At 33.1% G+C, this 27,492-nt stretch overlaps 1 protein-coding gene across 1 annotated transcript in view; it reads right to left on the reverse strand.

The window, feature by feature from the left end:
- Nucleotides 1–3,060: 3,060 nt before the first annotated feature.
- LOC149069076 (uncharacterized) overlaps nucleotides 3,061–27,492 on the reverse strand; it is a 29,346-nt gene continuing 4,914 nt past the window's right edge. Inside the window, exons 3-24 of the mRNA XM_089250958.1 lie at nucleotides 26,872–26,972; nucleotides 25,398–25,531; nucleotides 25,215–25,288; nucleotides 22,135–22,193; nucleotides 21,875–21,944; nucleotides 20,954–21,027; nucleotides 20,057–20,165; nucleotides 19,553–19,647; nucleotides 19,182–19,366; nucleotides 18,892–18,959; nucleotides 16,832–16,926; nucleotides 14,166–14,350; nucleotides 13,694–13,761; nucleotides 12,940–13,020; nucleotides 11,043–11,101; nucleotides 10,064–10,170; nucleotides 9,200–9,311; nucleotides 7,354–7,506; nucleotides 6,256–6,351; nucleotides 4,796–4,924; nucleotides 4,452–4,583; nucleotides 3,061–3,505 (exon numbers count right to left, since the gene is read on the reverse strand). Of these exons, the coding sequence (XP_089107084.1) occupies nucleotides 3,317–3,505; nucleotides 4,452–4,583; nucleotides 4,796–4,924; nucleotides 6,256–6,351; nucleotides 7,354–7,506; nucleotides 9,200–9,311; nucleotides 10,064–10,170; nucleotides 11,043–11,101; nucleotides 12,940–13,020; nucleotides 13,694–13,761; nucleotides 14,166–14,350; nucleotides 16,832–16,926; nucleotides 18,892–18,959; nucleotides 19,182–19,366; nucleotides 19,553–19,647; nucleotides 20,057–20,165; nucleotides 20,954–21,027; nucleotides 21,875–21,944; nucleotides 22,135–22,193; nucleotides 25,215–25,288; nucleotides 25,398–25,531; nucleotides 26,872–26,972 (2,375 nt within the window). The 3' untranslated portion in view covers nucleotides 3,061–3,316. The remainder of the gene's footprint in view (nucleotides 3,506–4,451; nucleotides 4,584–4,795; nucleotides 4,925–6,255; nucleotides 6,352–7,353; nucleotides 7,507–9,199; nucleotides 9,312–10,063; nucleotides 10,171–11,042; nucleotides 11,102–12,939; nucleotides 13,021–13,693; nucleotides 13,762–14,165; nucleotides 14,351–16,831; nucleotides 16,927–18,891; nucleotides 18,960–19,181; nucleotides 19,367–19,552; nucleotides 19,648–20,056; nucleotides 20,166–20,953; nucleotides 21,028–21,874; nucleotides 21,945–22,134; nucleotides 22,194–25,214; nucleotides 25,289–25,397; nucleotides 25,532–26,871; nucleotides 26,973–27,492) is intronic.

The raw sequence follows: 27,492 nt of genomic DNA on the forward strand, positions 1-27,492 counted from the left end.
TAGCACTGTTCCCTGAGATTGTTTTAATCGTTGTCGAAGGTCCATTGTAAGTAAAACCTTTACACGTGAGAGAAGTGAGCGGATAAGTCGCTTGTTTTTGATATCGATGATGAGTCCGTAGTGAGCAAGGAAATCCGATCCGATAATTGGTCTCTCAACGTCAGCGAGGGTGAAATGCCATTTGTAATTCCGCCGTAAGTTCAAGTTCAATTCCAGGAGTTTCAAACCGTAGGTAGATATACGGGAACTATTTGCAGCGAAAAGCTCAAAAGTTGTCGGTTTGCCGTTGCCTTTGTAAGGTAAAATTGATATATCAGCTCCAGAGTCAATTAAAAACTTCATGCCGCTTTTCCTTTCCATAATGAACAAACGGCTATGGTGAAGACTGCTATCGCCGCCACCGCATGCCGTTACTGCGGGGGGCTTGGACCGTTTCCCTGAATATTCTGAGCGTTGTAAGCGCAGGGGGACTTGCATCTGGAAGCTTTATCTCCGAACCTGCTATGATAATAACACACTTTAAGGTTTTCATCGGAGTCTCGATATCGCGAGCGATTCCTAGAACCAGAATAACGTCGGTCTCGACTGGAGTTTCGATAGCGGTCCGGCTATTCCTCGGATATTTGCCCAACTGCTCAACTCTTTTAGTCAGCTCCGAGATTTGCAGTTTAAGGTCTCTTATTTCCGAGCAAGACAAGGCTTCTGCTACATGACCGTAATTGGGTTCAGTGAGCTCAGCTACTCGATCAGCTAACTCGGCTAGCTTGTCCAGTTCCTCGCTGCTGGCAGCTAACACTGTTTGTATACTCTTTGTTAGCCGTTGAAGCCACAAATTTTTGAGGAAAGTCTCATCGCTGATTCGCCCTGTCGAAAGCTCGCGCATTTTACGTAGCAACGTACTAGGCTTCTGACCACCTAGGGTTAGGTCTTCTAACAATATCTTGACCTCTTTCGCGGCTGAATGCTTATACACAGTGAGGAGTCTCTCCTTGAGTTTCGAGAACGGATCTGATGCGGGAGGATCGAAAACAATGTCACTTACCGTTGACAAGATCTCCACATCTAGGCAGTTGACTAGGTAGTTATACTTGGTTCCTTCGGCTGTAACATGGTTGATCTTGAAGGCAGCGTCGAGCTGGACGAAAAAAAGTTTGATCCTGTCCTTCGAGAATGTCGGCAGTTTCGCGTGGACAGCTTGAATTCGAAGATCGCTCTCTTGCTGTTCAGCCATGGCAATAAGTTCTTGGCAGGTTCGGGATCACGTCCGGGTCACCAGTAAAGGCGACGGCAATGAGAAGAAGTAAATTTCATTTTTAAAGACATGAACATTTTATTTACACACACACGGACAAGTTATACGCGACATCCATTCTGTACGACGAAATACAATCAACTCATTAAAACGTTCGAAAACTCTCTGGCGATCCGTTGCTAGGTTACCATCCATCGCAAGGCGAAAAACGCTACAACGAGAAAAACGTGACATCGTGACGTCACAGAGTATCGTTTATGATCGGTCACTGCAGTACTATCACCCATCTAAATTTTTCTAAGCAGTTTACACACACCTTGAACATGTTTTCAACAAAAACTACATCACCTCTCATGATCCAACAATTTTCAGAAAACGAGCAGGAATTTATTACAATTTCCAACATTTATTTACCATTGTGTAAAAATGCAGGTATAATAAAAAAAAGTGGTGTAATAGCAACATTATATCACAGAAAAAAAATTAACATTATATCTCTGAAATGAAAAACAAAAACATTTAGTGAGTCACTCATGTAATACATTCACTCTTAATGGCAGCTATCATTTAGTGATACCTTAAATAACTGCATACATAAAATATGAGAAGATTCAAATGATTCACACATGACTAGGATTACAATAACATCAACTAGGGTTGAATAAAAGAATTATATGAGTTGCAAATAAATTTTTGAGAAAGGGAACAACAGTATTATTGGTATCAAATTGAGCCATATTCAAATGTGATGACTATTATCCATGAAATACATAGACAAATCAAAAAGTAAAAAAATGACTCTCTTTCTCTCTTATTTTTTATACCAAAGATATTTGAAAGTTTGACATCATTCTGAAAATTTGGATTTCTAGAATGACCAGTAATAAGGCAATGCTGGTGTAACACAGTTGTTCTTAACCTGGGGTTCACACATCTCTGTGAGTGCAGGAGGGCAATTTTGGAGATAAGAGCTGGAAAACGTTCTCTGATGTGATGCCTGAAAGAGGCGGGGGATAATGTAAATTTACGTTTTCTGGGCTAGCAAGAGCGTTAATCAAAATACACTCTGGGTTTGATCCAGTAAAAAGAACCACTGGTGTAGTATATAGCTGTTGAGTGGCAGATGCAGAAAAAGTATTGATCATTGTTTTACCTACAAGGAAAATTAAGCAGATGGAAGAATAATCCGCAATAAAGTTTAACAATGGGCTGGAAAAAATCAGGAGCAGACACTTGAACTAGTGTAAAAGACTTTATGGAAACCATTAACGAGCTGGACAAACATATTCAAAATGCACAAACAATTTAAAGTAGGGGAGAGTGTCTTAATTCACCTCATTCATAACACTGTGAGCACGGGTCAGGACATCTTGCTTGAAGATTACAGAATCAGTGCCAAATTTTTTAAAATAAAGAATATTCAAACAGTTCCACATTTACTGTGTACTCCAGATCACACTTGTGATTTCTGAGCAAACAAATTGAGTGAGTGACCTTAATGGATTAACAGTTCCCATCTAAAATCTGCATGAGTTTCGAACAGACCCTCTGTTGATGTCCTGATATTCATGTTTGAGAACCATGCAGGGTGAGCGGATGGGACAAGTTAATTTTATGTGGGAGGGACCAAGTTCATTTAGATTATTAATATCTTGCAGAAAATGAAATTCACCAAATACATTTTTTGATCAGCCCACATTTATCAAACAGAAAAAAAAATGCATAAGTATATATATATATATATATATGATAAAAAACAAATTGAATGAAGGCTGATGGAAAAATGTAGGAATATTACTATCATCATTAGGCTGAAAATATATTTCCAAACGCTGTATTTAAAAAAAAATACAATGATGTCAATTAAAACATAAAAATGAAAATAAATGCATGAAAGCAACATTTGTAAGAATAAAAAGTGAATAAGCTAGATGTGATTTGACATATTATTGAGTCAGAAAAAAATGGATATGTTCCACAGAAGAAAACATGCATGAAAATATTTTTTACGTTTACGATGCTTAACACCTAAAAACACAGCATCCAATTCCAAAGTCTACACATTCAATGTTCACTAAAGTTGTATGGATCCTGCTCTTTAACAAAAGAAAAAAAGTTTTTTTTTGTTACAGCATATTTTGAACGTCGTTCCCAACTGCGGGTGCGGAAGAACTTTGTTGGAGCAACTGGATTCTCGGAATCAGCTGGTGTGAGCTTCTTAGAACTATGGGTAGATTTTCCGCTCCAAGATTCCTAGTTGTGGGGTTATAACAAAATATATGTCATGAATATATATATAAACACACACAAAGCTAAAGTAATAGAAAATTTAACAAAAACATGTTGATAAATAGCATTAAGCTGTATTTATGACCAGCATTGCTATTTTGAAAACTAATGTAGTCATGTAATCAATAAAGTTATTTTTTCACTCATATATAGATATGAACAGCGAAAATATGAGGATCATTAACTCTCTATGCCAAGGAATCTTCATCCAAACATGTATTACATGCTTTATCTTACTATACACCAGGGCTTAATAAATCTCAGAAGTCAGGTTGAAACGGTGAATAAAAAATAAGATTAGCATCCAAAATTTTTAATGTGTGATCACTAAATTGGGGTCGAGTTACAGCACAAAACTTTCATAAATTATGTCAGTGTGTCAACTAAGATGGAAAGAGGTCCCATAAGAGGTTCTGCCATCTTGTTTTATTACAAAAAATGTATTATTTTAATTTCTATTGCCCATGAATTGCTGGTCACCACCAAGAGCTGGCTCAAAAAGTAAAGACTTATTATACTTGTCCTTTGCAGTGGAAAAGTTTATATTAAAAGAAATAGAATGAAACACCTATATAATGATACTCAAGAGACCAGAGAACAGTATTGTTACAAGTGAGTTATCATTATGAATGTAGTATATTAACACTATGAAAAGAGAATTAGGACCAGAGAAAAATATCTGTATATAGGTGATTATCATTATACAGATATCGTTACATAGGATTTTCACTGTATTTCAAAAGTTTGACAAACATAGATGAGTTAACTGGAATTATTGATTAATTAAATTATATTCTGATGCATTTTAATGCATCACTCAACTCAATCACTCATTTAACTCAAACAATTAGAAAATATTGTACACAAATGACTCCAACAAAAAAATAACTAGAAATGAGAGGATAATTACTTTAACAGACTTTTCTTTCTTGTTGCATGAAGTGCTGCCAACTGAGATTAGAGATACGCTTTTTCTCTTTTTCGTTGAACATTTCAGAACATCAGCCATGAGATTCTCACTATTTTCAATTCCAACAGCAGCCTTATAGAAAATAAGAATTTTTAGTTTTAGAATCATTATTTAGAAAAACGTGTGGTAAAAACACATTCTGAAAGCACACACACACACACACAAAATAAAGCCAGAATAATTATTAAATTTTTAAACAAATTTTTCAGATAAGTGTTTTAAAAAGAAAAGCTAGAGAAATCAAATGATTACTTGATGTGCAGACTGGCATAACATGTACATACGTTTGAATTTTCTTTGTTTTGCATCCTGGTGATAAAGCAATCGTCTGCATCATCACATTCTTGGACAGATTGTTTCTCTGGCCCTTTTTCAGACTGATGAATCTCTCCCCTCAACCTACATATTTCAGCCTATGCATATTCATAAATTACAGAGATATATCAATGTATGGTAAAATTTAAAAAGATTCATTAATTAAACTTATTTATTATACCATTAAAAATTATTTTGATTAAACTTACTACCATTAAAATTATATACACCATACTCCTACCCATAATTCAGCATGCTGAGAAAATAGAGGGGCACCAGATTTTAGATTTTGAATAGTTGGCGATTGCTGACATACCAGATAAAATAAGATTATGACATTAAGGCATTTTGATACCATTCATATTTATTAAATTGAATCACCTTATTAATCATTTTCTCAGAAAGCAAACCTGCATTTTGTTTCCATTCTTTGAAGTAATTTTTCAAATAAAAGTGGCAATTTTAGGCAAAACTCTTTTGCATGATTTTTTTTAATTTTTGTCCAGCACTTGTAAAAATCAATTTACCTGATATTTTTGTATGAAACTTTTCCAGTGACCCATCTATTTGAAGAATTAAATCATCATAGGGCTTATCTGTATTGAAAGCGGTCGCTATGCAAGGAATTTTATGCTAACTCAAGTTAAAAGAAAAACTTTTTTTTATAATTTCTTTAAAAAATTGATAAGTTCAGCTAATTGACGATAATGTAAACAATAATTAGCAAATTATTTCATCTTCTAATCGGCAACTGAAAACTGGATAAAGAGTCCCTCTCTGGCTAGTAGGTAATTTCTACCAATTAATCAATTTTTCTAACTGATCTTTCTTTTTCAACAAATCTTGAACACTTGCCCATGGTATACTCAAGTACTTAAATATTAGATTTGCTACTAGTATTTCCATTAAACAAAATTTTGAATAAACATTCAATCTGAACTCAATTGTATATCCTCGCCACCATTCACACTAATTATTTCCAATCATAGCTAGAAATCAAACATGTTTGCGATACACAAATTGACACTATGATTTCAAATCACCTTAAAAAAATATGTTTTGAAATTGCTGAAAGTTTCAATGGATAACCAGATATTTTTATAAAGGACCCCATCATTGCATTTGTTTTGCAAATGTACAAGGAATGCCTTCAAGGTGAAGTTGTACTGAGATTACCACACAAATAAGTGCTGAATTTTAAATTACAAATTAAAGAGGATTATAAGCTAGCATATTTAAAAAAAATGAAGAAAAAATTACCTAGACTACAAAAAGTCTAGTTCTGAGAAAAGGTTTCAGGTTTTCTTGGCATGCTGGTCAATTCAGTTATTTTCCAGCATGCCACAAAATACACGAGAATGTGGCACATTATTATTTATTCCATTTAAAATATTCACAGGTCAAAAATGATTCAGTAAGCATATTTTACCTCTTTTAAAATCACCTTTTGCTTCATAAGACTGAGGTTATCTTTCAAGAAGTAAATCTCGCGTCCTGTTTTCATCATCTCTTCACTGTATTGTTTCTGTGAAAAGAAAAACAAAACATTTTCTGAAACACAATTTTATTCTGTTTGCATATACCTACTGAGTTTGAAGGCTATTTAGTACAACAGATAAAACACACTAAAAATGTACAGGAAAAGTGCCTGAAAGGAATAAAAATTTCTATACAATTGATTCTAAAATTGAAGTAAAATATGGAAAATGATCAGCAAAAAAAAACAAAAAAAAACACACAAGTAAAAGTGTGACCTGTTTGTGTGATGATTGGGGAAATATCACGATTTTTTAAGTTCTCATATTACCACCCTAATAGAAACTATGTCAATTTATAAAATTAGTCCTTACTCTATTGTGTGGAAAAAAATTTACCCGCATTTGAAGAAAAAGCTCATTGAGATACGAATGATTAAAATTTTCGAGTTTTGATACTTTACGAGTATCTTCTTGTCCTTTCAGCACATAAAAAAGTAGCGGAAATCAAAAATTTCAATCAACCATATCTCTGCAAATTTTCATCAAAACACTACATGGTAAATTTATTTTAGTATAATGAAGAAAACTACAAATTTTACTGATTGACTTTTTGTTTGAGGGCCATATAAACAAGTAATTTTTTTTTATTTTCTTTCCCCCTCCCCATATTATTATTTTACAGAGGTGCAACTATGACAGCTGAAATTTCCCTCTTTTTACTTACATTTTTTATTTTAATGTTAGAATCGACCATGTAGTTTTAATTCTTTTATGACATGGGGTGCACAACCTCCAGCCTGCAAAGAAACCCCATCCACAGTACGAAGTGTCTGTAAAGAAAAAAATTGATCCACAAAATACAATAGGTACATCGATTTGTGGCCTGCAGATTGAAAAGGTTGTGCATCCTATTTTATGACTATCTTCATGAAACTACCTGTATAATGTGTAAATCAGAAAAAAAAATACTTATATAAGAATAAAGTGGTGCATGAGAATGTACAATCAGAACGATAAGAAGGCAACATTCAAGAGTATTCAATTTGTACCTGAAGTTGATAGTATTTCATTTGATAAAACTTTTCCGAGGAATTCTTTTCAGGAATTTGTCCATAATTTTCAATTGAATAGGGTCCTTGAGCTGCTTCACCCGAAGATTTGTCCTCCATCAGTTTCTTGTCCATTCGTTTTAGTTCTCCAATCTAAATGACAGTGTAAATAAGATCTCACACAAACAGACACACTATCCCAAAAAAATTCCTTATAACACTTATGTCAGTTTGGAATCATCACTTCCCTTCCAAATAAATACGTACAATTTTAATACAATTATAAAGAGAAGTTTGAGGTTTTGATACTTGTTGCACAAATACATGACTGAAACAATAAAATACAAAAGCAGTTCTATCTTTTGAAAAAAAAAAATTGATCAATCAATGTTAAGTGTTTTAAACAACTACGTCAACAGAAGTCCTTCTGTCTCCAGAAGTTAAACTTTCCCTGCTTGATTCTAATTTCATCAATCATTTCTTCATTTTTTTCGTTTTAAAATGTAGCACATTTGTACCGTTCCGACATTGAGTTTTATTACAAAAGCACAAGTCAACTCCCATGTTATGTTTTTCTACTGCATTTATTAGAAAATATATATTTATTATAGCTTTCTTTTATTTTTCATTTCTAAAAATTGACATTGACTAGAGCTGGTCACATGAAAAACCGAATGATCATATAAAACACACAAGCTCAACTATACTCCACATGTAACATGAGATTTAAGTTTTTGAATGTTAATGATCCTCTTTCGAATCCCTACGCGTCTTTTTAATTCCTATCAAGAATTTTAAAGTATAATACAATCTTGCTTATCTGCCTAATTGTGACTGATGGCGATAGAAACTGGAATGAATTGATTATTTTTCTGATTTATTAGATCACTTGGGAACTTCTTAGTGAAATATTGCATTAAAAAAATAAATACTATTAAAATAAGGCTGTAATAAAATTGTTGACCATATGTTTCTGTTATTTCTAAAAAAAAGATGAATAATGATAAAAAAAAAATAAGCTAACTAATCGGAATAAATTTGCGGATTCAATTCAAGTATCCTAAATTCAACAATAATTTTTGCTGGTCTCGTGAGTATCACTTTATCAGGATTTTACATTATTTTAAGCTTTACATTATTGTAATCTTTTCTTTATATTTACAACTCATACAGAAATAAATTCTATTAATATAAAAGATAGGGGATTTATTAAAAGACATGAAGTTGAGAAGGATAAAAATACATCCTAAGATGCAGGATCTTGAGAAACGATATGTTTTCAAAAACAATAGGAGGATTAGAACAAAGGATAGTTGTAATGGAGGAACTGAGTGGATGAGGTTGAAGTCTGAAGTCAATACACTGCTAATAATTTTAGCTGAATTTTACATTTTGTATTGTAATAAAGACTTTCTGTTGCAAATGTGGCCCGACTCTGTGGTTTGTTGCGGTTAAAACGAATTGTACAGAAGAAAATTAACAAAGGAATATTCAAACAATGAATGCTCCATATAGTGCAGTGGTTCTCAAACTTTTGTCACCCACTGCTCTCTTATTATTATTACATTTATTCGTGGCTCCCCAGAAAAGTCTAGAAAAGAACCACTTCAAAGCACTGAATGGGCACACATCAATACACCAACTCCTAGCGATGCCACTGCCAAAGGTTGGCAACGTCCCTAGGAGCCCTGATGTGCACTATGAGAATCAATGATATAGGGGGTCTCGATGTAACTCTGTTCAAAAAAACATTTAGGAAATTTTTGAGAAATGGATCAAGTATATTTTTTTAGTCAGAAATAACAGTGTGTTCCAGATATTCAGTATATGATAATAAAATTCTTACATCTTGTTCTTGTGATTTCGCTTCTTCTTTGAGTAATTTCTTGTCTTGTTTTGATTTTGAGTGATCTTCCATTTTCTCTGCTAAGGTCTTTTCTAATGCTTCTTTTTCATTCCTAAATTTATTTTTTTAAAAAGTCCAAAGTTTACAAATATTTATTACTAGATGATGTGAAGAATAAATCAAATTCTTTTAATTATTTTATGAAATCTTTTTTCAAAAACAGGGACTTTCACTAAATTGTATCATTCTCAAAATTGTTTGTGAAATTGAATATTCTCAGGAAAGATGAAACCCAAAAAAAAACTGGCAAAATCTGAACACTATGATTATGTAGCAAATGCATTTACTATTAAAATTTTAGAGAAGGGGGAAAATACATAGTATCATCAACCAAAATATTGACTTGTCCAGATATTGATTAGTCCAGTTTTTTTTAAATTGCTAATTAAAAAACAATAGAATCACAACTTTGGAAATATGAAAAGAGGTAGAAAAATGAAAAAAAAAAAAACTAGGAAAATCAGCCTCAAGCATCTTGAGGAAGGATTCTCAACAAATGTTTGCTTATAAAAGTATATGTAAATACTTGCACAAATATGCAACGGAAGAGCATGCAGAGGTGACTTTAACCCAAGGCTGTAGCGAAGGAGGGAAATATGAGAAAATGACCGAAAAAAAGGGAAAGAGATGGCTGTCTATTGTTCTATCACTTTGATACTCCCCAAAATGAAAGTGACTCCCCTCCAAACTAAATTTATGGCTACGGACCTGTTCAACACCTCATATGAATCATGTGATTGATGATAAAAAATAGTTTTTCATCATTTAACTTTAAGGATAAAATTCAAATAAATGTTTTCTTACATTACAGACTCAAACCTCAATTTGAATGTTTCTACTTCATGTAACAAACTCTCTTTTTCTCCCAGAAGATTTCGAAGATTTTCTTGTAGTAGCTTCATTTCAGTTTCCTAAGGAAAATAAAATATTTTCAAAATCCATCAAATTTCACAAAAACCAATCGTATACAGGCATCCCTCACTTAACGAGATTAATTGGTTCCACAAAATAGTCGTGTAAGATGAAATTGTATAAAGTGAGTTGAATTTAACATGGGAAAGTTAAGGAAAGGAGGATTGGCTTTTTTTCACAATGATTAAAAAAATTTAACCCGACAGCAAAGGAAGTTTCTTTTTAATGAATTAATTATTCAAACCTGTGAATTTAGGCAATAGGAATGAATTAAATTTATGTTTTCTGTCTTCACTACTTCTGATTAGTTCAGAAAGTAAGTGTGGATGTTCAGTTCTAGTAAGTGTGGATGTGTTTTCTTTCCTGAAGAGCCTGGTATGATAGGCTGAAAACTCTTTTCTAATGAAAAGTTCAGATTTGGTTGACAGACAGCATTTCTCATCTCCTTTACTTTAATAGTAAAGTTATTCCGCATATTTCTTGAAAATATGAAAATTTTAGTTTTACTGGAACTGCTTGTTTTCAATTAAATTTCTCATGGTATTGTCAATGTGTTATCAAACGTCGTTCATCAGTGAGATCTGGTGAGTTATATTCGAAAATTTCTCTCACATTCGCCTAAGCTACATCATCAACTCCAACATATTTTGTCGTCAAAGGATTTAAAGAAGTTATATATATGTCTCCACAATTTATAAGCCGATTTCCACGATAAAAGTTAAATTCCAAGCTGGATTTAGTGGATTGAAATTCCTAAAATTAACTTTTAAAAATCTTGTTAGGGATTTCTATTTGTATTTGTTATAGCAAAATCCCATAAAGCAAGGGATACATGTATAGTCTTTTTCATAGGAGATGAAACTAAACTCACCAGAGCTGATTGCTCCATTTCCTTTGTACATCTTTTTTGCAGCTCACCTTCAAGTTGCCCTATAAAATGAATCAAATAGATCGGTACAAATTTGCAAATATATTCTGTGAGCACATGCAAATAAAAGATTAACCAATGTATTTTTCTCTGATAAATTGCAGTAAGTTTAATGGAAGTGGTTAAAGTGCTAAAGTTTACTCAAAGTGAAGGCATGGCCATCTTAAGAGTATCATGGGCCCTGGGCAAATTGGTTTTTCTGAGACTCCACCTGGAAAATTCTCAAAAATTACAATTAGTTCATATTTTTTTGAGGCCCCTGGGCTGCGTCGGGGTGGACACATGCCGTTAAGACGGCACTGAGTGAAGGTAACTACAGCTGACACTCAAGTTCACAAACCTCCGGTTTATAAACAGACAGGTTTTTACAAATTTCTATTTTCCAACTTACAACTCACAGACACAAATTTTGCTGCTTAGAGAAAAAATATTGTGTACACTCTGCAGTGATGAAAAATCAAGTAAATCTATAATGAAAGCTTAAGATTTGGAGGGGGTTGTTTGCCCCATTTATGTATAAAAATGTAGATTTTTCTACTCGCATCTACACACATTTAAGAATTTTTAAAAAAATATTATATATATATATATATATATATATATATATATATATATATATATATATATATATATATATATATATATATTTAAAAAATATTTTTTACAAATTAATTAAAAAAATATTTACAGTGAAACCTGTCTATGACGATATTTTCTTCTGTCTCCGTGGAGTTCCTATTTAATAAGAAATAGCACAAATGCTACAAATGTCCATCAAGTATGACACAGTTTTGTTCTTTGGTATTATTAGGGTATGTGTTCAGTTGAAGTTATAAGGTGCCACCATAAGTTGGCATTCATTTCAAAAAAGTTTTGTCACAGTGAGCAGAACACCAAATATGCATTCAGCTAAAAATACAGAGGCCACAACAGGCAACTTGTCCAACAAAGTGACAGAAAAAAACCCATAAAAAACATTGTACAAGAAATTTGTGTGTTTGAAAAGGCAGTGTGATGAGAATATAGTTAGTTACTATTCGTGACGAGAAATATGTAAACATTCTGTTAATCAGGTCTGCTGTTGAAACCAATAGCTCAAATAATAATCAGAAAATAAATACAACACAGTAACTTATAGCAGTGGTTAGTACACAGTAATTATACTTGGCTGCGTCCACACAAAATCTCCTCACAGGCCGGCTGTTGGCCACCCCTGTTATAAACCATCCCTTCAATCTGAACCCAGACCTGTTGGACCAGAGGTCAGTGCAGTAACCACTTGCCTGACAAGCAGCAGAATCTTTTCATAAAACAATTTCAATTTCAATTCAATTTTCAATTTCAATTAAAATTTATTTTAAAATTTGTGTGAATACATGTTATATTATATTATTGGCAACCAAGGAGACAGATGTCCCATACTGGTTGTTACAATGAATAGGTTTAAAAAATATAGTACAGTGATATTATTAAAAAAGGTAGTAGTTACATATAAAAATAGTATAATTAACAAAAAATGAATATGTTAAAAATTGCAATATAAACAATAAAGAATATTCTCATGCAATGGCGGAGGTGCTATAAAAATTACATATGAATAATATAAACACGAGTTCTTAATATAGACTTAATATTTACCCAAAATACACAAAAGAAGAAAAAAAAATGTATGAATATCATGAAATATGAATATCACATTTAAAACAAATAACCAAAATATAATAACATATAAAGAATATTATCAAATCACCCAGAAATACCATAGTGAAGTCAAGCTGAATTTAAAGAATACCATCTGCTGTAAATGTAATTGATCAAAAGCATATTATGAGTATATTACCTGCAGAGGGGAGGGACATAGAACTGCTCAAGGGGTGCAGAGAAGTGCTATGCATGCTCTTGTTGGTGCAGAGGGCTTGAGCTATGAAAAAGATATGATTTTTAAAATATATTTACATTAGAAGAACATGGGTGTCGAGGGGGAGATCAAAGTGTTTAAAATTTTCAATTGGATGGATAAAATGGGCAATGAGTTATTAATACACTATCGATCCAGTGTTTTGACAAGGGGATGACAAGGACAAATTTAGGTTGTGGTATCGAAGGGAATTTTTTCCTAACAGGGTTGTGAATAAATGGAATAGCTTACCACCAGGTGTCTCTCATAAGCTTCACCTCAATAGACACATTCAAAAAGAAATATGATAAACATATTGGAATAAATTGAAGTTGTCTTATCTATACTTAGATAAGACAACCATAAATTTTTTATGGGGGGGGGGGAGTGTATTATACTTTATCATAACAATTAGTTTTTTGTGATAATTATTATTCTTTTCTTTTTAAGTCGCTGTATTTCAGATATATTTTATATTCATACTTTTTAATGGGCATCTTTTCTTCAATCACCTCGTTGCACTTTGCCTATTGTGATCTTTGTATTTGTATTTAGTAATAATATTTTTTTTAGCTGTTTTTAATCTTACCTGATGTTATGCAAAATGATTTAAAACTGAAAATAATTATTTCAAGCACGTGCATATAATGAAGCAATATATCTTTTATGATATATAAAAATAGAGAAAAATTCATACTCTTCTGATCTTCAAGTTCAAGAAAACATGTTTTCAACTTATCATATTCACTTTCGATTTCTTTGAATCTGAAAAAAGTAACAAAATTAAAAAAAAAATTTAACATAAAAAATTATATAAATAATATTAATCATCTCACTGAACCAATGAGACATACTAAAAACATTCAAGAAAATACGATGAGCATTAAATTTTCTGAACAGAATGAAAAATAGAATAAATACATAAGGCTAAAACAATTCAATGAAAAAAAAAGTTTTAACTTTACTAAGTCTTCACTTTCAGTTCCTATAAAGTATAGGTGTAATATAATGTCAAATAACATTGTTTGAGCTGGTGAGAAAAATTATACACATATTACCCACACATTTCTTATTTTTTCAATCTTTTTTTAAATCTTATCTAAATCTTTTATCTTCCTTTATAACAACCTTTTGTTCTTACAATAACAAAGGAAAAACCAGGTTTTTACTTCTTTTGCTCTACATCATAATCCCTTTTGATTGCTGAAATAGTTTTCTCTAATTCAAGCCTCTGTTCGTCTTTTTGTTGATTGAGATGTTTAACTTCCTCCTTCAATTGAGCATTAGCATTTTGTAAGTCATGGGAGAAAAGGATGACAGAATTGTAACTTCCATCCAATTCTTTGATTTCTTCCTAAAAAATTTCATCCTTTTATGAAAGTTACCCACAGCACACGCACAGAGGTAAAACAGGAAATAAATAACCACTTAACATTTGGCAACTGACAGTTGATGGTCAAACGCCATAAGCCTGACTATGCTCTTTTAAGATAAGGAAAAAATTTTTCAGACATTCAAAGATACAAAAAATTAAACATTTAATGCATTGCATTAACACCCTTGATATAAAGTATGTGCATAGTAAACAAATGAATCAAGTAATAATACACATCACACATTTAAAAAAGTAGATTAAAAATAATTCATTACAAAATGCATTTTGTTAACATGAGAAAGCTCAGCAACAATGATACTAATCCTTGTCAGAGTTGACATACTTGGTTGGAAGTGTGCATTATCACAAGTTAGTCAGAAAACAAAATTCAATGAAACCCCTCCTTCTTATTTTTGATATTCTGAGTCAAGCACATTGTACAATTTCTCAGACTGCCTGTTTTGCTGTCAATGTTTATCATGTCAGAGAAATTTGCAGCATTCTCTGTGGAAATCCAAGAATACAGCTGGTCTGGGTGAAGGTGCACTTTGGAGTAGCTGGCAATGAGCAAGCTGATCAACTTGCTAAGGAGGCTACTAATCTTCAAACTCCAGATGGACATCTATGGTCGAGGAGCTTCACCCGTCGATTATTCCTGGTGGATCTGCTGAAGATGATGAAGAATCTAGTTTTGATACTAATGTGGCAAAAGATGCCTTCAAAACCCAACAATGGCTCCGGTGGCATCATCATGTTTGGCCCAGCGAAAATATAATAGTGGTCACACAGCACAACCCATTTTCAGTCTACTTTGAGCAGTTTAAGTGCTCAACTCACTATGCCTGTAATTGTGGTGCTTCTGGATCCCACTGGCACTATGCAATACAGTGTCAAAAGATGGGCCAGTTCCACTTTGGTAAGATGCCAGAGTCTTATATTATTTTAGCCTGGAAGATAAGGACTCTTAGTAGTCTTATGAACTTCTACCACCTGACAGGTCTTGTCAGGTTCCTGGGGGGGGGGGGGTAACTTGCATCAGCTTCACGACAAGACTATGGGAGTACCCAAACTGAGAGGAGACACAGACCTTACATATGTGCCTTCAAGGGACTGCAGCAGTCAGATGAGAGATTACATCTGGTGGCCAAGATAGAGAGGAGTCACTGGCACCATGTGTGTGTCCTCAGAAGAGTGCAGCAGTCAGGTGAGGGAGTACAACTTGCGGCAAAGACAACGGTGAACTTCAATAAACGATCAGTCATCATGGCAGTGACCATATCATGAATGTGACCATGGATGGGGGGTACCACGACTGCTGAGGATCCAATGACGACAATCTAATTAATATGTGGAAGCTGGACAACATAAATGACTGGGATTTGCTGATTCACTGTGATTCAAAATTTTATATACCAAGATTATTTATTGGCAATCATTTGATTAATTCATGATTACTAGTTTAGATGGCTATACACCATCGCCTCATAATCATATGATAATTTTGATTGTCCGTTGGCATAGTTTATTTATATTTCATTTATTTTTAATATGATTTTAGATTGACGATTTTCCATGATGATTATATCAATTTATTTTTTGTTGCCTTTGTTTGAAGTGGCTATGTTACTTTGCTTTTAATAAAATTTCGGGATACACCCATACTTTGGGAATGCTTTGATATCTCTCCGAAATATGAAGCAGGGTGTGTCCGGTCCTTCAATATCCAATGTCAATATTTTTATCCTTGATTTATACTAAGAAATTCTTAGACTCAAAAATTTTCCCTTTAATTTTTAGTTTACATCTACAGATCTGTTTCTTATGTGAACGGAATACTAATATGCCACACGTATCTACTTAGGTGCTGCTTAAAGGGAACAGTGCTTGAAACTAAAAGAAAATGCTTGTAACTTCTTACATGTTTTCTATGAGCTAATTACATATTTCCAATTATAAACATGCTTATAAAATAGCAAAAAGCATTATTCCATGATCACTATTGCTTGGATTCACGAGCATTTGTCCTACCTCCGTAGCATTCAGACAACACTAGTTCATTATATTTTAGAGATTTATTTTCCATAAACAAACATGATTTTTTTCTGGGTGTTCACATTTTTGTGGAAAAAGTAAAACACAGAATACTTCACAACTGGCAGGATTCTGAATCGCTGTTGGCATCATAAACATTTCCTGCTACTCGAACTATATTCAGTGTAGCAATGAAAAAAGATCAGAAAAGGAAAGCTAAGGGATTATAATCAAAGTCATTTTTGCCAACCTATGCAATAAAACATTACTGTTCTACGTCTAAGTGATATATCTTTAATTTTGAAACAAACAAACAACTCTTAAATCACCAATTAGTATTCACACAAAAATGTAATAAAGTAAATAATGAAAGAAAAAAAAATTTGATTGAAAGTAAAATGTCTTCGTTTTTGAATAAAAACAACATACCTGCAGTTTTTGTATAATGTTTGCCTTTTCTTTAGCTTTAATCTCCCAATTATCCTGCGTAGCTTTTAATCCAGCAATTTGATTTTTAAGATTTACTACCACAAAAAGAGGTAAAAGAAAAAATATATACATGAATACAAATACTGATAAAAATAAAAATAAATACTGTATTATTCAGGCAAATAATAACAAACCATCAAATCATTTATTAAGGTGGGGGAAGTAAATACAGTTGGCCATTCTTAAGCATTTGGCATCAAAAGATAACAAACTAATTTTGAGCAAAATGTTAGGTTAATTAATTTTCAGGAAAATCATTAGAAACTAGTCCACTTAAAAAAGCATGAAATGTAACCACACGAGTAAGGCTGAGATTACTATGACAGGATATTATTTATGTTCTCACACATATCTCACTATTTTTACGTGATAGAGTATTTTTCATAATTTCCAGTCATTTTAAGGCATATGTTCATATTTTTCTTAGCATTATTTTAAATAAAAAAAACTTTTTTTACGAGCCGCGATAAGTCATCTCTCTGGCCTACAGTATTTAGGAAAATAATCACTTGGGCTGTTTTTTTCCCTCTTCATTTTGTACCTATTACTTTGCTTTTAAAGTAGTATGTGTACGGAAATTTAACAAAAAACACAGTGTCAAATTGAATTTTAAATATAAAATTGTCTGTGTTCGAGTTTTTGTTCTACCTGCACTGGAAATATTTCTACAATATTTTAATATAAACAGCTGGAAGGCATTATATATGCTAATGTTTTTTGCAAAAAAAAGTCAGATTTTTTCAAACACCGCTTGTTCAAGTGTCTTTAAACATTGTGTCTCTCTCAGCACTGAGGTGTTACATGCTTTGGCATAATTTATTTAAAATTAAAATGCTGAGAAGAAATTTTGTAGCACAAGATATGGGTAAATTTTGGTTATTTTTGCAAAAGGTTCCATGTTGTTGAGGTTAATATTTGAAAACAAATAACAACTAAAATTGTAAAAGCTCTCATTCAATTGAATAAATATATACACAGAATTTGAGGGAAAAAATAGAGTTCCTAATGTGAGTAGTAAATTTTTAAATGATTTTTAAAAACTGGGATGTTTCTCATAGGAAAGCATGGGAAGCCATGGTTTGTTTGGGCTTACTTAGTCCTTTTAACAGAGCGATCACTGGCTTCATTTGGCAACCCTGATTCCCCATGCTTTCACAACGGACGTGCTGGTCACATCACCTCCTGTTATTCTTTCCTCCATGATCTTGAGGAGGTTTGACTATACTCCTATTTTAGCATTGTAAATTCATAGATAAATTAATACTTTTAAGTTGTTTTTTTTTAACTTTTTTTCCCCCATAGGATATATTTTTAGGCAGTAAACTTTCAATTCGGTAAAAGAAACAGTGAAATATTGAAAAGAAAAAGCAGTGCCACTGATTCGGTTGTAACACCACAATACATAGGTGATTGTTAGTAAATTGAAGAATTTCTGTTCAAGGCAACAACTGATGTTTGAAAATAGTTAAAATTACATTTATATTCCTCATCCACACATTATTCGGCTAAAAGTAATGTTACTTGAAATATGAAAGAAAAATTTTAGGTTTTTTGCGTTATACGACATATTTGTATCTTTTATAATACTCTATGCATAATTTTAATATATTTAGGGTATAAATACATTTTTATAGAGCATTATTTGTTCAGTTTTATGTCATAAAAATTCTAGCCCCACTTATGAGTTACTGAGGCATTTTGGGAGAAAATGGTTGAATCAAGAATTAATTTGAAAATCGTCACACTACAATGAAGAATTTTACTGGCACAAAATTGAAAATCACATGAAAGCTATGGAGATATGCCACGAAAAAGCACAACAACTCAAACAAAACAACTTTATTAACGTCAGCTTTGTTTCACTATTTATTCACTCCTTTTTCTTCAGCTGCTTTTGATCCTACCCGATGTATTATGCAAAATGATTTACAACTGAAAATTTTGATTTCGAGCACATACATATAACAAAGCAGTATATAAAAACAGAGAAAAATTCGTACTCTTTTGATCTTCAAGTTCAAGAAAACATGTTTTCAACTTGTCATATTCGCTTTTGATTTCTTTGAATCTAAGAAAAAACAAAATTAATATTTTTTTTCGCAAAAACGAAATATACAAGACTAAAACAATTCAATGAAAAAAACACTTTATCAAGTTTTCAGTTTATACAATTGATATATGAAATAATGTCAAATAACATTTTTTAAGCCAATGGTACAAATTATACATGTGTTTCCCACATATATAACTTTTTGTTCTTACAATAACAAAGGAAAAAAAAGGTTTATACTTTTTTTGCTCTACATCAAGATTTCCTTTGATCTCTGAAATAGTTTTCTCTAATTCAAGTCTTTGTTCCACATTTTGTTGACTGAGATGTTGAACTTCCTCCTTCAATTGAGCATTAGCATTTTGCAAGTCATGGGAATAGCTGATGGCAGAATTGTAACTTCCATCCAATACTTTGATTTCTTTCTGAAAAATTTATGAAAGTTACCTACATTCTCACAGCACGCACTATAATGTATCTTCAAGCAAAGAAACAACTCTAAAGCGCCAATTAGTTATTGCACAAAAATGTAATAAAATAAATAATAATAAAAGAAAAAACAAAAATTTGATTGACAAAAATGAAATGTCATTTTAATGAAAACAACAGACCTGCATTTTCTGTATGATGTCTGCCTTTTCCTTAGCTTTCATTTCCCAACTATCCTGTGTAACTTTTAAGCCAGCAATTTGATCTTTAAGATTTACTACCACAAAGAGAGGCAAAAGAAAAAAAATATTATTCAGGAAAACAAATCAAAACAAACCATCAAAATCAATTTATTAAAAAGGGTAAAGAAGAATAGAATTGGCCAGTCTTAACCATTTGGCATCAAAAGCTAAAAAACTAATTTTGAGCAAAATGTTAGTTTAATTAATTTTTTTTTTAATCACTAGAAAGGTTATCAGAAAATTGCTTCTCCGTTACTGAGTCTGTTATAAGATAAAATAAGTAGTTGAGCCAATAATTAATTTTAAACGTATTATACTACAATAAAGAATTTTCCTGGCACAAAATTGATAATCACACAAAGCCTATTGAGTTGAGCCACGAAAATGCAATGACTCGAACAAAATAATTTTTTTTCAGTATTTTATTCATTGTTAAAAACTCACTTGTCAGATTTTTTTCACTTATCAGGCTTCCTTCAGTTTTGAACAGCATATCTTGATAACGGCTAAGATCATGCCTCAGGTTTTCTATTGTTTTATTCAAGCTTTTATCCTAGGAAAACAAATGAAGACTACTACTACTTAATTGTATATGCACTTCATAAACATTCCTCTGCAGAATATCTAACAAATTGGTACATGCCAGAATGTGTGTTCTGAGTTTATGTGTGGCCCTAATATAGGGCCGGAACTAGAGGAGGGCAAAGGGGGCAGTAAAGTTTAGGGGGTGGCAAATTCTAGGAATTACAAAAATGCCTCTCTGTCTTGATGCATTAGCTCACTTGAAGAACTCTTAGTGCATGAAGAGGATTAGATGACCCAGCATGACAATTACCATCCATTGTATCTAACTCGTAGGGATTCTCAGTGCATTGCTAAGCTCTGTACGCACTCCCTCCCCTGATGTCACAAAGATAGCTCTGTTTTCCTGGGTCAGAAGGAACCCACATTATGGGAGGACTTGTTGAAACCCTGCTTTGTTTGGGGCGTGGGGTTACTGGTAAAACTCTGATATGATATGAATATTTGTCCTCAAAAACCGACACGTATATAAGACCAACCTTCCAGCCCAATATGAAAAAATTTCAAGCAAAAAACTTGGCTTATACATGTCTATGGTAAATTAATACTTCCAATACAGTACAGCTCTCATTCCACAGACCATTGTATTGCACATGAGCCAGTGATGTGAATAAAAACTTGCAAAAAAATGGAGTGGCCTGTCAGGGTTTTTCTTTTCTTTAAAGTTGGTAGCATTTTAAGATACTAATTAACTCAATAAAAATACATAAAGAGAAATAAATGAAAAAGCATCATGTGATTATCATTAAGAATGATTACCTTGCTTTTATGATTGGAAGTTGCTGAATCCAAACTCTTCTGCAACTGGACCATTTGTTCATTCAAAAACTTGACTAAAATGAGAAGCAATATAAGTTTTACCATATCAATGCTGTAATAAAGTTGAAGAAGAAATAACACAATGAGCAAGGTTAATTATTCAATTATAGTAACTCTATCCAGTTACTCTAGGAAAATTACAACCATAATTTCTAATTTACATTCCGCTACTAGTTATCCATAGAACAAAAATTTCTTAATTGTTAAATCTTTTGTAGTTATTGCTCAAATCCAGAAAAGAAACTGAAAAATATTTTTTCTTATTTTTATTTTTGTGGATTGTTAATGGTAGATTTTTTTCAACTGCATGTTCTCTACACAATATTCATACCGGTGTTCTACATTTCAGCTTTTTTAAAAAAGTTCCACCTTTCTCATATATACATAAAACATTATGGTTTCCGTTTGCTGCTTGTACCTGCCACATTACTTGACATTTTCAGCATGTGTAGAAATTCACTTAGATAATCACATAAAAAAAAAAAAGAGTGTTGGACAAGTTCTAAAATACTGAGGTTGACTGGAGAAATGAAATTATCTTTTTTTTTTGCTTTCAGTTTTTGATCAAAGCTGAATTTCTCACTAATCACATTCACTGGGATGCACAGTTGCCATCATTGTTTCCCAGAAGCTTGAAAATCCCAGTGGACATCAACAATAAGTGGTTCAAAAAGAAATAAAATGGCTGATGTATTAGAAAAGGCTGAAACAGAATTTGGGTAAAAAAGAAAACACAAGCTACCAGTTGGGGAAGGGGGGGGGGGGAGAAATCAAGTGTCTGGACTTGGAAGATCTTACTGAAATGTAATCTCAATTTTGATCAGAAATCTAACAAACTCTACAATTCCTGAAACTACTCACCAGACTTCAAGTAATTGGATGTTTTGTTATTGAAGACCTTGGACATTTTCAAATAATTGTATTGCATCTTCTGGAAAAAGAAAAAGACCATAGGAAAGTTCACTTTTAGAGAAAATAATGCAAAGTAAATTGGCATAAAATAATTTTCAAAAATCAGATTTTTACATATAAACTAATACATTAGAAGTTAAGTCTACTGATATCATTGTTGATATCACGCAGTTAACTTTTTTTTAAAATTAATAACTGTTTTTACTTACAGTAAGTGTGTTCTCTTTGTTTGAATTTTTCTCATCAAGCACTGCACGATATTCATTGCCTATAAGCAGTAAAAATTAATCACATTTTTATACATTTTGCAATGAACCAATCTCTGTTCTACCTCAGCAATAACTCTTCAGTTATACCCAAGTAAATAGCATTTGATGGGAAAAAAATTAAAAATGTATTTAAGAAAATTTAATTTTCACATATTACTTAAATTCAAGGGCGGGCGGGCACGCACGCACACAGAGGGGCCCATCACACAAAATTATTCTTTGTTTATTCGACATTATGCCAAGGTATGAAATTGTATGCTTGCCCCAGGCAACAAAATGCATCTTTTTTATTTTTCCTTCTAGTTAGAGCCTTGCCAATAACCAAGTCCATTTTGGTGAAGCTTTGGAGCAGCAAAATTCAGGATTCTGAGCAGTTTTGGAGCAGCAAATTGAGGATTTGGAGAAACAAAATATAGGATTCGGAGCAGATATTTATAAATTGGAGCAATGAAATTAACAACAATATTTTCGTTAACCCTCATCCCTTTTCAAAATAAAACAACTGCACTGTCTTTTGTTATCAAACATCTTTTCATCAGCTTGTTTTTGTTTTTGGTGTTGCAGGCTTTTGACACCTTGTTTGAAAGAGTGGCTGTCATAACATTTTTCGCACCAGTCTATTTAAGATGTTTTTTTCTTACTGAGGGCACTATTTGCTGTCTGGAACAGCAGCCCTTCAAATGGGCTAAACATTTTCTAGTCTTTATAGATATTATAAATTTTCTATATCAAGTTTTCAATTTGTTTATACTCAGAAAGAAATTGCTGCAAAATGGGAGAGAATTTCGGAAGAATCAACACGATGGTTGGCGATTCAGCACTCATTATTTGGCGAGATTGGCGATCTGACACTCGTTATTTGGCGATTTAACACCTATTATTCGGCAACATTAGCGATTTAACGCTCGTTATTCGGCAACATTGGCGATTTAACGCTCGTTATTCGGCAAAGTTTCTAAATTAGCAATCATAATTCGGCGGACATGCTCTTTTCCCTCCCGGGATATTTTTTTCACGAACATCGGGATTTGACGCAATGACGATCGACTGCAGTAAATTCTGCTGCTTCCAGTGACGACTTTTTTTTGAAAACGGAAACAGACTCGCTTTTGCGCTTTAAAGCTGAAAGACCATCGCAAACCATCCTCAGTTGCACGATCACGGATATTATTGGGGTTTCGCGATGGAAAGCCCAATGATGGGCTGATAGTTTAAATACGGCGATAGTTGAAGTACAGTGGAATAAAACACGCTCTTTTCGGAACGAATCGTTTCGCGGCAAGCAGTAACAAAATTTTTCTGACGTCCTTTCCGAAATTCCGGGCTTACCGAGACAAAATTCGCTATTTGGCGCAGAAAAATACGAAAATACCCTATTGGAGCAGGATGGCGCAAGAAGTTAATTTTGGCGCAGAGTTCCCACCCCTGCAATAAAATTTAATTCTGAAATGAAAGTCAAACTTCGGATTAAGAGTGTTTTGCAAAACAAGCAAAAATTTAAAGTAAGTTTTGACTTGATAAACAGGAAATGTGTGACACTATGGATAAATATTGTTAAAGTTTTAACTCGATAAACTAGAGATTTCTTGCAATATGAGTAGCATATATATATATATATATACACCAAAGCCTCCTAGATGAGAACAAGTCCATAAAAAGATTTGTTTAGGTCTCATTAATTTTGTCTGCCGAGCACTACTTGAGTGACCTGAAAAATGCCACGCGCCACTTAAATGCTCTGGAATTGTGCCACGGGTCATTTAAGCGATTTGTAAATGTGCCGCTTAGTTCATTTTTACAAAATTATGTTTGAGGGCGGCAAGCCACATCAGATAACCTTCAGGGCCACATTTGGTCAGCAGGTCAAGGGTTTACCATATATGGCTGAAAGGGTGGGTCGCAATGAATTTCTTAAAGAGAAATTTTGAGTTCTTACCCTTCAAATAGCATTTAAATTAACAGAAATCGATTTATAATAACATATAAAGGTATTTTCTTTTAAAATTTTTTTTTTAAATGTTTTGAATTAAAAAAAAAAAAATTCTGTCTGGGGTGGGGGCGCACGAGCCCCCTATGCCCCCTCCCTCGTACATTTCTGATCCCACCAATATGCATTAGGAGGTGGGGGCAATGATGATGAAATTTTGCTGACAAGAGGGGGGGGGGTCAGAGTTTTGCTGACTTGCTGACAAGGAGGGGGTCAAAAATGGCTAAAAATGTGCTTACATAATACTTGAATGGCCTCTAATGAGTTCAGGGGCCATGTGCAAGCATGCTTCGGAACTGCCTTTATCATGTAAATGAAAAACTGAATTTACAAAAGCATACTGTATGCACATGTTTATTACTGTAAACTTATTAATAGTTCAGGGCCCTTGTTTGATTTGGGGGTGTCCATTCATTAAGGTGCCACTGACTATGGGAGTGGGATTCTTAGCACAAGCCCATGAACAACTTTCTCACTTTTCAATGGATTCCGAGCAAAATCTGCTCGATAATTTCCAGAGCAATATAATTCAGAGATTTCTCTGAGTTACTTTTTTCCGTCACCGAATTTTATCCCTGATTTCTATCAAATATATGTGCATCTTCCTTTGACTTAAGCCAAATATTTTACACTTCCCCTGACCTTCCAGGTTACTAGGAATCCTGTATAATTCATGAGAGAATTTCAAAATGAGGCCCTTGTTCTTTCATATCATTCAGACAATACTCAAGCCTTAAACATAAAATAAGTAAAAATTAATGATTTGAAATAAATCAACCTGCAATTCTTCTTTAAAAGAATTGTAGCTGGCATGAAGGTTGTGGAACAAATCAATTGAGTTTTGATTATTTCCTATGGGAAAGTTCAAATGTTTTGGAATATGAGCATATTTATAGAACAAATTAAGCTCTTGAACCAAAGTACCACAGTACTAGAAAGAGTTTTTGTGATCATTGTGCACAATATTTCTAGATATTGAACTACTCGATTAATAAATTGATTAGCACTCAAGTATCAATCATAGAATACATACAATAGTTGAGCTGTTTCTGAATATCTTCAAATTCTTTTTCCAAGCAGCAATATTTCTCATCGACCAGGACTAACCTACAATTTTGGAACAAATGTTAAATAATCTGTGCTAACATTGCAACAGTTTTTGATCATTTCTACTCAGAAATAACTGCAATGAGGAAACAAATCAACACATTCCCACTTTTGACAAAATTCTTGCTTGATGTGTTCATCAGCTGAATGCTGTGCTGTGAGCTTTGCAGCTTCTTCCTGCAGCTTTTTCACAACCTCATCTTTCTCTTCCAAGCATTTCAATAGGAACTTAACTTTTTTTTCCTGAAGAAAAATTTGTTGAGGTATAAACTTTATTTAATTACTGTTGAGAGTATTATTATTGTTAGAAACTATTACAGCCGACACTTGATTTTATGAACCTCTAATTGACCTCTGATTCAAGGTAATATATAATTTCTTTCTTTCAAATTAGCAAAATTTTTATGGCTGATTATACCATAGGATTGATACCCAGCAGGAAGTGAGCATAACACTGCTCAGACTGTTAGGTTCATACTCAGCTGGAAGCGAGCATGTACCTAACAGACTGAACAGTTATCCGAAAAAATAATTCTAGAGTGATTTCACTTCTCTTCAAACGTATTTTTACTTCAAGAGTATTTTTATAAAATTAAGGGAATTTTTCTTTTTATTGGTGAGAAATGACTCCATTTAAAAAATTATCTAAAACTTAGGAGAATTAATTGAGGAATGTTTTCCCTCCTCAACAAAATTTGGAGGGGTAAAACTGAATTTTGATGTGTATTGGCAAACACCAAGTCTGAATGTGTATCTAGTGTTGTAAGTGAATTTTTTGTGCTGGCATCTATATTTCAAATTGTGAGTGAAGAGTAATAATTGTACCATTGATGGTCTGTTGTTTTCTGTGGCAAGACTTTTTATTGATGAGAACGGCTCAAACTCGCATTTGGTCCTAGTGATGTGAGTGTGTCACAGACTATGACCCCCCCCCCCCCAACCAGATCATGGCCAATCACTCTGTTTCAAGAAAATCACTATGACCGCACAGCCATTGCTTAACCCAGTGGTTCCCAAAATGTTTTTCAGTTTGAGGTACCTTTTATGTACCAAATCTTTTTCCACAGCGCCCCAAATCAAAACATAGGCCAATCCCAACAATTACAGTGCACCTAAATTAATTAAGCGAAAACAGATTCCCCAACAATTTATGTATTTTCTAATCCCTCACAGCGTTTTCCCACTACTTTAGTCAGCCTGTTGTAGTTCTCTTTTTTCATGTATCTATAATAAATTGTTTTTGTTATTATTCCTGTGTCCTTGCATTTATTTAGAACTGTTCTGTTGAGCTGTCATTTACATACTGTATTTCTGAGGGGGGGGGGGGGGGAGGATAGCCACTTGGTGACTTCCAGTCTATGTTAAATTATCAGTTCTGTAACTCTTACCCCACAAAAAGAAGTACTCACTGTAATCAATGTTGAAAAAAATTAATGTTTAAAAGAGTAAATTTAAAACAAGTCCTAGTCCCAATCAATGGTGTTCTACAGCAGTGATAAAATTTGATTTAAATCAAATGAATATGCTAATTTTCAAAATGAATTTTTTTCTCACAGAAATACAGAAATAGAAGCATGTATTACTTTTTGTTCGCAGGTGCGTTTCAGCGATAATATGTGCCTCATATGAATGTTGAGCTCTACAGAAACCTTACTGTGATTGAGAAGCTCATTTTCCTTCTGGCCTAGAAGTTAAAGAAAAAATAGACATATAAAAAATCATACAACGAAAATTGATCCAGATAAGCTGACTATTTGTATTTTGAATATTTCTAATACGACCGCAGATGATAAAATATCCCTATCTAAGAATAAACATCAAAACAACATAAGGTATCCACTCTTGAATAAACAACGGTCCTGCATGTTGTATAAATAAATATATTCTATGTATTATAAATTAAAACCCGGACTCTCTTTCCCAGAATCCAGATTCTTTTAAATAAAATAAATAAAAAGGATGCAGGGGCATCCTGTATGCAGAAAAGAATAAATATTGGAAAATATTAAAGGTAAAACCTGAGAGATATCCAATAATTAATTAATCTGCGCGACACACTACATTAGATCAGCGGTTCTCAACCGGTGCTCCATGTGGACCTCCCAGGGGCCCTGCGGTGACTCGAGAATAATAAAATGAATCAGTAAATTTGATAGATAAGTAAATAAGAGAGGCCTACAAGGTTCTGCCATAAAAATTATGTA

The sequence above is a fragment of the Pholcus phalangioides genome, unplaced genomic scaffold (assembly GCF_987345545.1).
Source record: "Pholcus phalangioides strain wild (caught in Gottingen) unplaced genomic scaffold, Ppha-v1.0 ptg000024l_1, whole genome shotgun sequence".
Taxonomy (NCBI): Eukaryota; Metazoa; Arthropoda; class Arachnida; order Araneae; family Pholcidae; genus Pholcus; species Pholcus phalangioides.